This window comes from Doryrhamphus excisus, chromosome 14 (genome assembly GCF_030265055.1).
Source record: "Doryrhamphus excisus isolate RoL2022-K1 chromosome 14, RoL_Dexc_1.0, whole genome shotgun sequence".
Lineage (NCBI taxonomy): Eukaryota > Metazoa > Chordata > Actinopteri > Syngnathiformes > Syngnathidae > Doryrhamphus > Doryrhamphus excisus.
In genome coordinates this window covers 5,629,163-5,638,764 of record NC_080479.1, presented here as the reverse complement: position 1 = coordinate 5,638,764, position 9,602 = coordinate 5,629,163, and the positions used below count along the sequence as shown (strand labels likewise).

Sequence of the window (9,602 nt, the reverse complement as noted above, 5' to 3'; positions counted from 1 at the left end):
CTTCCGGTAGCAGTTTGGCTTGCCCTCGAGGGCATCTCCGCCGCCATTAGAAGTCTCGGTGAACTCCAACCCTTTGGCCGAACGTCGACAAACCAACCCCGTACCGGCAGCTACTGTTAAAATCAAATATTTTTAGCTAACGCTAAATTAAAACAACGCAACCTTGGAAACTAAAACTAATTTTCTTTTACTAAAAGGTAATATACAAATACTATTATTTGTAAAGCGTGGGCGCGTGGTCGCTTGGGCCGGAAGTGAACAAGCGAAGGTGCGTTCCATTTATCACTTCCCACTTCCCTGGACTCAGCAAGAGGCCTCCGCGTGACGCCGACACGACGTCATACCAAGTGCCGAGGGGAAGTCGGCGAGGGCAACTCCAAACGGTGTTGGAACGCATCGAGAGATTCCCGCACGTTACGTAAACACGTCGCAAGGTGACGTCATCGCCTGACCCACTTGACTGGGCTGGGCAGAACAGACGACAAGGAGGAGGAGAAGGTCCGTTGACGGAATTTAAACACCCACTAGACCTTCCAGGAGGACATTAGAGGAGCATTCAAATAAGGCGAGTATCATTATTATCATTATTATAATTATTATTTGGCAGCGGGTTTAGCTTAACTGTTGATGGCGCCCTCTAGTTAAGCACCGCTTGTTGTTTTAGCATCCCTCGGCTCGCCTCCATCAGACTGAAATAAAAGCCACAATGTTGCCTTTTACATTGTACGCCACCGGGCAAAGCTGAAATGATGCAATAAAACGTGTAGCGTACGGCCGTGGGGGCGAGTGTGGGGACGATGTTTTGAGATAAGGAGATCGGCTGTCAACATGCTAACAGCTAGCGATGCTAACAAGCGTAGCATGGATAACGTCGTCATAACCGCGAACGATGTTATTAACGCTCGGTTAGGTGACGTTGGGGAACACGTGACCGCCGGCGAGGCCGCGAAACCCGGGAGGTGAGAATGTTTCTCTTTCTGTTCCCGATGGCGCAGTACGCCTGCGTGGTTCTTCAAAGGACGCGACGTCTGTAAGGGCCTACTTTGGAGTCATTTGGTCGGTAATCACTGTAATGGCTGTGGGGGTTATTAATGGAGGCTAGATTTAGTCTATTTTTGCTATTTAAGATGATGGTCCAGTCCAAGAATACAGTGTTGTTATTGTAGTGACACATGTTGACGTGTTTGACCACAGCTAAAACAGTAGAATGTTGCTATTAGAAGGCTCTAATCCCAGCACACAAAGTATTGTCATGTACTTTATGTACTGTAATGCAGTTTGTTTTGAAAATAGAAGACGAGAAGGCAATGTTCAACTGATGTGTGTCCTGCTAACTGTCACAAGGCAGCCGCTGCTCAAGCGTGCTGGAGCTGGAGGAGGATGATGCTGACATGGCAGCTGCCATTGACGGCAGCCTGCTGCATTACCACACACACACACATTCATCTCCCCAGTGGACCTTGTGACAGCACCCAAGGTTGAACGTTAGCCGCCAGTGTGACGAGTACAATTGGCCAAATCAAACATGTGACAGTGAGCTAGCATGATGTTAGCATATCACGGCGCCGACTCCATCACAACTCGCCTTCGGCATGTCTCTCATCCAAGCAGGCTGCTTCCTCCGGGCAGGAACTGATAAGGCCTGCTCAAAGACTAGATAGGACAGCTTCCACTAGATAGGACAGCTCCGGCCTCGCGGAAGCTATCCTATCAGCATGAGCCGATGAGGCCTGCTTTGAGACGAGATAGGAAGTAAATAATCCTTCCCCTTTGTACTGTGTAAGTAAATAATACTCTGCTTTTGTACTGTATGAGTCATTAGCTCAGGCGTGCACTTAGCATGTTATGATGTTCTAATACGGCTCTGCTGTGGAGTTGTGCTTCACTAATTGTGTCAACATGGGCCCCTCCCCTTCCTACCACCGTTTAACTCGATTGGGTGTCCGCCACCGGGCCGCCATGTTAGGAAGCGAGTTGATCCTCAGATGGAGAGCGTTTCTCTCCTAAGAGGATGGGGGGAGCCTCGTAATGCTGTAAAAGAGCAACCCCCCCCCCCCCCCCCCCCCCCCCCCCCGCAGTGCCATCCACATTCAGGATCCCACTGATTGACGTTGATTGATGTGCTTCAGTGTGGTTTAGTTGGCACTGTTGGTCATGTGACATGATGCAGTGTTGCCATGAATATAATCCATCACAGATGACACCGTGCTAAGAGTTGGTGAAACGAGACACACGTGGAGTGTAAATAGACGATTGATTAGTTATGGCTGCTGTAAACGATGACTCATTGCAGGCTTGTGGCCTTTGGACTGGATGCAGATCACATGGTAGGGACTCCTCGTGTCACATGACGGCAGGCCCGTCTGTCTGTCTGTCGGACTGATGGTCTGTGGTCCGCTTCCTGGGTCACATTCAGTGGATCACATCATGTTGTGCAGAGATGCTGCAGGATGGCGGTTGAGGAAGCTGACTATACCTTAGTCACGGCTCGTATCTACTTTTCATGTCTTGGTATGTCTCACACAGCACGGAATCGTACATTCTTCATCCAAGGTGACAGGAACAGCGTCTGCACGTCCTCCATGAAGGAATGAAAAACATTGTAGATTTCTAAGGCTGCTTGTTGGAAGTCATCAGCACAATAGGAAGTGTATTTTGTCTATATTGTATGGGGCTCCATACAATATATCTTCTCAAGGTGACGAGTCAGTGATGGCGGTGGTTTTTCATGTTAACAATGCCATGACTGAAATGAGCACGGCACTGCGTACATATCTTCATGAATTATCCATATATCTACTTTTAAATCCAGATTAACCACATTATTATTTTGTGTATATTGATTGGTAAGAGGCTGCACAGTGAACAAGTTCTTAGCGTGCAGGCCACACAGCTAGGAGACCTGTGTTCGATTCCCCCCTCGGCCATCTCTGTGTGGAGTTTGCATGTTCTCCCCGTGCATGCGTGGGTTTTCTCCGGGTACTCCGGTTTCCTCCCACATTCCAAAAACATGCTAGGTTAATTAGCCACTCCAAATTGTCCATAGGTATGAATGTGAGTGTGAATGGTTGTTTGTCTATATGTGCCCTGGGATTGGCTGGCCACCAGTCCAGGGTGTACCCCGCCTCTCCCCCGAAGACCCCCGCAACCCTCGTGAGGATTAAGCAGTACAGAAAACAGATGATTGAATGATTGGTAAGAGTTGGTAACACTGTAAGGAAGGAAAATGTCAAAGCTAAAATGCTAACAATAATATAAATAGAATCATTAATAATGCTGCTAATCCTGAGCAATGAATAATAATTGTAATAATTACCAAGTGTAATAATGATAACTATCATCTGGACATTTCCGGCATCAAGCAGTGCGTGCCCCCCCGCCCCCCCCATGTGGGTAATGGTCTCACCTTGGCCACATACCTGGCTCCAACACCGTTAGCTTCCTAATGCTGTCTTTTATCCTCTTAGATCACTTCCTGTACCCGCCTGAACCTTCCTCCACACCATGTCCCAGGACAAGAGTGGCTACCCCGTCATGGGGGAGACCAACCCACTCCATAACAACGTCTACGGACCCACGCAGCCGGGCTTTGGCATGCCCCCGCCCAACTACCACCAGGCCCCCGGGGGAGCGTACCCGCCGCCGCCCGCCGGCTACGGCCAGCCAGGGTTCCCCCAGGCGGGCTTTGGCCCTGCCCCCTACCCCCAGATGCCCTACCCCCAGATGCCCTACCCCCAGGGTCCCTATGCTCAGGGGCCCTACGCTCAGGGTCCCTACCAGGGACATGGGCAGCCTGGCTTCCCTGGAGGCCCCTCTGGTGAGTAGGAAGAAACCATGCAGCCCAGTTTATGTTTACAATGTCTGAGTGCGTCTCTCCCCTCAGTGAAGTGTCGGGTAAGATGAGGGGTAAAGTGTAAGATGATGGGTAAGGGGTAAGACAAAGGCGAAAGGGTAAGGGGTAAGACGAAAGGGGCAAGACGTGAGGTAAGATGAAGACGAGGGGTAAGATGAGGGGTACAGGGTAAGACAAGGGGTAAGATAAAGGGTACAGGGTAAGACAAGGGGTAAGATAAAGGGTACGGGGTAAGATAAGGGGTAAGATAAGGGGTACAGGGTAAGACAAGGGGTAAGATAAGGGGTACGGGGTAAGACAAGGGGTAAGATAAAGGGTACGGGGTAAGACAAGGGGTAAGATAAAGGGTACGGGGTAAGATAAGGGGTAAGATAAGGGGTACAGGGTAAGACAAGGGGTAAGATAAGGGGTACGGGGTAAGACAAGGGGTAAGATAAAGGTTACCGGGTAAGATAAGGGACAAGGGGTAAGGGGTAGGTACGGGGTAAGACAAGGGGTAAGCTGTAAGACGAAGGCTAAAGGACAAGGGGCAAGACGAGGGTTAAGGCTGATCTGATCTGTGGCGGTAAGGTGGCAGGAAGGGACGCCATTAAGTCCTGGGACTCCAGAGGCTGACGGTACCAGCAGCCTAAGGAGTCCGTGGCTCAGATGTGGGAGGAGTTTGTGGAAGAAGCCATGGAGGACAACTTCCAGACGGCCTTTGAAGGCCATCTCAGGTAGGGGAAGCAGTGCACAGTCAACTGGAGATGTGGACCGGTGGAAGGAAGACTTCCTCGATCCCGTCTTCCAATGACAAGCAGTCCCTGGGGGCGGTGACAGAGGTTGTCAAAACGTTGGGTGGTGTTTAAGGCCCTGGATACTGTGGATGTGTTTTGGTTGACATGACTCTCCAGAATCATGTGGATGTTGGGGGCGGAGCCTATTGATCGGGGAAAGCGGCATGGTGGTCCCCCTTTTTAAGAAGGGAGCGTGGAGGGCATGTGAGAGCTGTGGTGGGATCAGGGGGCAGGATGCCTCTCGGGGAGGTCCCAGGACATCTCTGGTGGCTCCATGACTGGCAGAGGGTATGGAAGCAGGTCATCATGTTTTTCCCTCACCAGCTGACGGCAGCCCCGGTTACCATGGCGATGTGCCTCCCACCTACTACGACAACGAGGACTTCACCAACTCAGGCTTTGAGGACAAGAGCATCCGACAGGCCTTCATCAGAAAAGTACCTTCTCATTCAGAAGCATCTATCATGTCTCCATGGCAACATCTCTCCCATCATCTTCATCTTCCTCCATCTGTCAGGTCTTCATGGTTCTCACTGTGCAGCTGCTGGTCACCTTCTCCTTCGTGGCCGTCTTCACCTTCGTGGACGAGGCCAAGCTGTTTGTGCGGATGAACCCATGGACGTACTACATCTCCTACGTGGTCTTCGTGGTCTCTCTCATCGTGCTCAGCTGCTGCGGGGACTTCCGCCGCAAGCACCCCTGGAACCTGGTGGCCCTGGTGAAGAACATCACCCGACGTCAAGCCTCTTCACCGCTCAGCTCCTCCTCATCCTTTCTTCTCTCTGACAGTCCATCCTGACCCTGAGCCTGTCCTACATGGTGGGCATGATCGCCAGCTTCTACGACACCGACACCGTCATCATGGCCGTGGGCATCACCGCCGTCGTTTGCTTCACCGTGGTCCTCTTCTCACTCCAGGTCTGCACCCCCGACACAAACATCTCCACACCTTTTAGCGTGATGATTGGTATCAGCATGAGACGTGCACGTTATCTGAGGACCAACAGGGTGGCATCAGCAGTGACCTTAGCACATGGAAGTGTCCTTAGTACACAGCAGGAGGTCACCTTGAAGGACAGGGAGACACCAGGATGGGAGCAAGTGTACCCGTTGATGAGTCCTGATGAAACATCATGCAAACATCTAACATGGGGAGACCCAGGGGATAGAGGGGGAGGAGCCGCCTGCTGTGGCCCAGGAAGGTGCACTGTACTCGGGTACGCGCTCCGAGCAGCCAGTGTGCCACCACGGAGGTCAAAGGTGGCCGATGAGGGGCTGTGGTGTGCTTGATGGGTTTTTTGGCGGAGCATTCGGGACAGCTAGCATGGGAAATGTCTTCCTGGGAAAGGGAATGTTTACCAGTGAGCTCTTGCTAGCACAGACCGTTAGCATCACAGGAGAAAAGAGGAGGGCTTGATTTGCTCACCCATACAGTACAGGTAATATCGCCAATTGGATTCATCAGGATGACATGATGATGATGATGATGATGATGACCGCTGGCCTTCCTTTGCTGTCTTTGGTGAACGCAGAGCAAGTACGACTTCACTTCCTGTCAAGGCGTGCTGTTCGTGTGTCTGATCGTGCTGGTGATCTTCGGCTTCCTGTGCATTTTCATCCGCCATAAGATCCTGCACATCGTCTACGCCTCGCTGGGGGCCCTCTTGTTCACCTGCGTAAGCGCCGCCAACGTTTCCTGCGTGCGTCGTCTCCTCTTTTGGTCTGAGCGATGTTTTGTCATCCTGGTTGCAGTTCCTGGCCGTGGACACCCAGATGCTGCTGGGCAACAAGAAGCTGGCCCTGAGCCCCGAGGAGTACATTTTCGCCGCCCTCAACCTCTACACGGACATCATCAACATTTTCATCTACATCCTGGCCATCGTGGGACGCTCCCGTGAATGAGGACGCGCCTTCCTCTCGCCGTCCCTAATTCACGCCTCCTGCCCCTCATTCTGCCGTGTCATGTGGCTGCGGCTGAGACATCATGATGTGGATGTGGCCGGGCGGGGCGCGTCCTTGATTGTTTCTCAGCCGCCACTTTAGTGCTCCGTCTCGCTTTTCTTCACTCGCTCACGTTTACCAGTCCTCCGCTTCTACTAACACGGAATGGCGGCTTTGGTGGCCACGTCACACGGCGCCCGGGGTGTTTGGGCATGAAGGCAGAAGGTAAGCGGCGCTTGATGGCCAGATGCTAGATATCTCCTTCCTCCTCCTCCTCCTCCTCCTCCTTCCCGGCCCGCCTCACTGCATGCCAGCCATGGAAACCACTCATCATCATTCTGTAGCGGTACGGAGATGAACGCCTCTACGGCTGTAAATAGCCCCCCCCCCACCCCCACCCCACCCCACCCCGCCCGAGTCTGCTGCAGTCATTCCGTGCCAGGCTTTATCTCCCCTCCCTTCGTCTTTTTCTTGATCAGTCTTTGATCAGCGTGAAGTGCAGGTTTGAGTACTGTATTTAGTTTTTCACCTTTCAATGAATGAAGCATTGAAGTATCGGTAGAGCTGCTCCATATGTTCTTGAAGTAGAAATTGAGTATTCATGAAGTAGCCCCACACTGGAATCGTGACTTATTTATTTATTGATCCTCCAGCTGCTGTTACATCTAACATGGAAGCATGGAAGTACATTTCCTCTTTCTTTCACGTCTTAACATAGTACTTCCAATTTGAAGCTGCATGGCCCTGTCGTGTTGCACGTGCGTGGTTGGCACATGAAGGATCCGTGGTAGCGTCGAAGTAAATGTGCAAAAAGTGTGTACATAGAACTGCAAAGTGGTTTGATTTGTACAGACCAGGTACTTTTGGGCTGTAGGTGTGTTCCGCTTGTACATACAGTATGCCTTCCTCCTCACTGCTGTTGGCTTCACATTAAACATACAATGTGAAAACGCTCGTTTGGGTATTCTTCTCAATGTAACGTCAACATGGTGCTAGGAAAGTATCGTGTGTTGGAAATACAACAAATGAGTATTTACTTGAATGTGGATACGCAGTAAAGCGCTTTTTCCGATGTTTCTTGAAACAAGTGGCATGTACCAACACACTTTATTGTCATTTTACATACAGTAGAATGAAACAGCATGCTGTTCCGGAGTTGACAGCAGAGTTTAGCATAACTTTATTTAACAGAGCATTAGAACAGAGCATCAGTGAGAGGAATATTTCAACATAACTGGTATGATAGAAGTACAAGTGTTAGAAGTACATCTAAGTGTCTGAATGTAAATAGAGGAATGACTATTTGACCGAGTCATCTAAAAGTGAGTAATCCCAAGTGGCCCATAAAAAATAATGCAGTATTAACCAGGAATTGAATAAAAAGGGCTGCACGGCGGTCGAGTGGTTAGCGCGCAGACCTCACAGCTAGGAGACCAAGGTTCAATCCCACCCTCGGCCATCTCTGTGTGGAGTTTGCATGTTCTCCCCGTGCATGCGTGGCTTTTCTCCGGGTACTCCGGTTTCCTCCCACATTCCAAAAACATGCTAGGTTAATTGGCCACTCCAAATTGTCCATAGGTATGAATGTGAGTGTGAATGGTTGTCAGCTGGGATAGGCTCCAGCACCCCTGCGACCCTTGTGAGGATAAGCGGTAGAAAATGACAAGACAAGACAAGACTTGCTGTGTCGTAGGAACAAACGTCACCACTCGACTGTCATCACAGAACGTTGCAGACATCTTGGATGGTCTGAAAACGGAGATATCGGTCAGGAGCTCAGGAGGACACGGAAGGTGCTATGCTAGTCTGTCTGATTTATGGCTAATCACATTCTATTCTGCTTTATGTACTTGGAATATATTCTGTAAATCTAATACCACTTGACTCTTTTTTTCCTTCTCATCGCAGGAGAGTAAAGAACACAAAACAACAGTTGAAGCTTAACTTCAACTGATTAAAGTGTCCCTTTTGGCCTTCTTAGGTTGAGGAAATATTTCATATCCAACATTGATGGCATTGGAATTTGGGACAGGCATACGGAACCATTGCAAAACCAGTAGAGGAGATGTGATTGGTGGATGCTTCTTCTGGGAGCATCCCGTTTGGAGTAACACCACTGTAACGTGGAGAAGGGGTAGGATGGAATAAGCTCTGCTTCTTCCTGCTCCTCTTCAGACGTGCTCAGTAAAGAATTCTAATGGTTAGTCAATGACAACACAGCTCGACACTTGGTGGACTTTGGAAATGAAACTTTTGATGATGAAGGGAGAAAACGATGCAAAGCTCCAAAACGTTGTGGTCCCCTCACCTGCAGATGGCCAGGCATTCTCCTTCTGCAGAATTCATGCTTCCACTTCCACATTTGACTCTTCCTTTTCTCAAATGCCGGGTCAAAAGGCACGCACACCCTGTCTGACGAGCCTTAAAGGCTTTCATTTTTCTACAGGCCTATGAATGTTTGTTTTCTAATAAAAACTTTCTTTTAAAAACTGCATAAAATGATCAGTTGTGTTGTCATTGTGGAATATTTTTTTTAAATATTTAAATAAAAATTAAATAAATTTAAATTCCTGTTTCACCTATTTCACCTAAAAGGACCCGAAAAAAATAGACTCTTTTTCGTTATCCGAGCAGAAAGAACCGGTTCTCTGAGAAGAGCCGAACTGTCATCACTTGCGCTAACACCAGCTAGCTCGATGGATGCTTCATTCAGCTCACGTGCAATTACGGCGTGGCAATGTTTGTCTCACATGGTGATTATGAACAAAGTCGAAAGCCGACAAAACAAACCTGTAATGTTTAGGAGTTCTAACGTGTGATGTTACGTCATGGTGGTAAAAATATACTCTTGTGTTGTAAAAGCAGTGTTTATGTAGCCCACGAGAGGGCGCCACAGTTCCACGGTGCACGAGCAGGCTCAGATTCAAGATGGCTGACTGGACAGAAAGGTAAACAACTGTGACGTAGCTTTCCAGGTTCTATAAAGAGACTGAACCTAACAAGAAGTACATTTCCCTTTTTGTTTCACTTCT

General features: G+C 49.5%; 1 protein-coding gene across 1 annotated transcript; it reads left to right on the top strand.

The window, feature by feature from the left end:
- Positions 1 to 24: 24 nt before the first annotated feature.
- grinaa (glutamate receptor, ionotropic, N-methyl D-aspartate-associated protein 1a (glutamate binding)) lies at positions 25 to 7,522 on the top strand. Its single transcript, XM_058046579.1, has 7 exons — positions 25 to 565; positions 3,468 to 3,817; positions 4,954 to 5,066; positions 5,147 to 5,347; positions 5,419 to 5,547; positions 6,162 to 6,305; positions 6,382 to 7,522. The coding sequence occupies exons 2-7, from the start codon at positions 3,505 to 3,507 to the stop codon at positions 6,529 to 6,531; spliced, it is 1,050 nt and encodes a 349-aa protein (XP_057902562.1). The 5' UTR covers positions 25 to 565; positions 3,468 to 3,504; the 3' UTR covers positions 6,532 to 7,522.
- Positions 7,523 to 9,602: the final 2,080 nt, after the last annotated feature.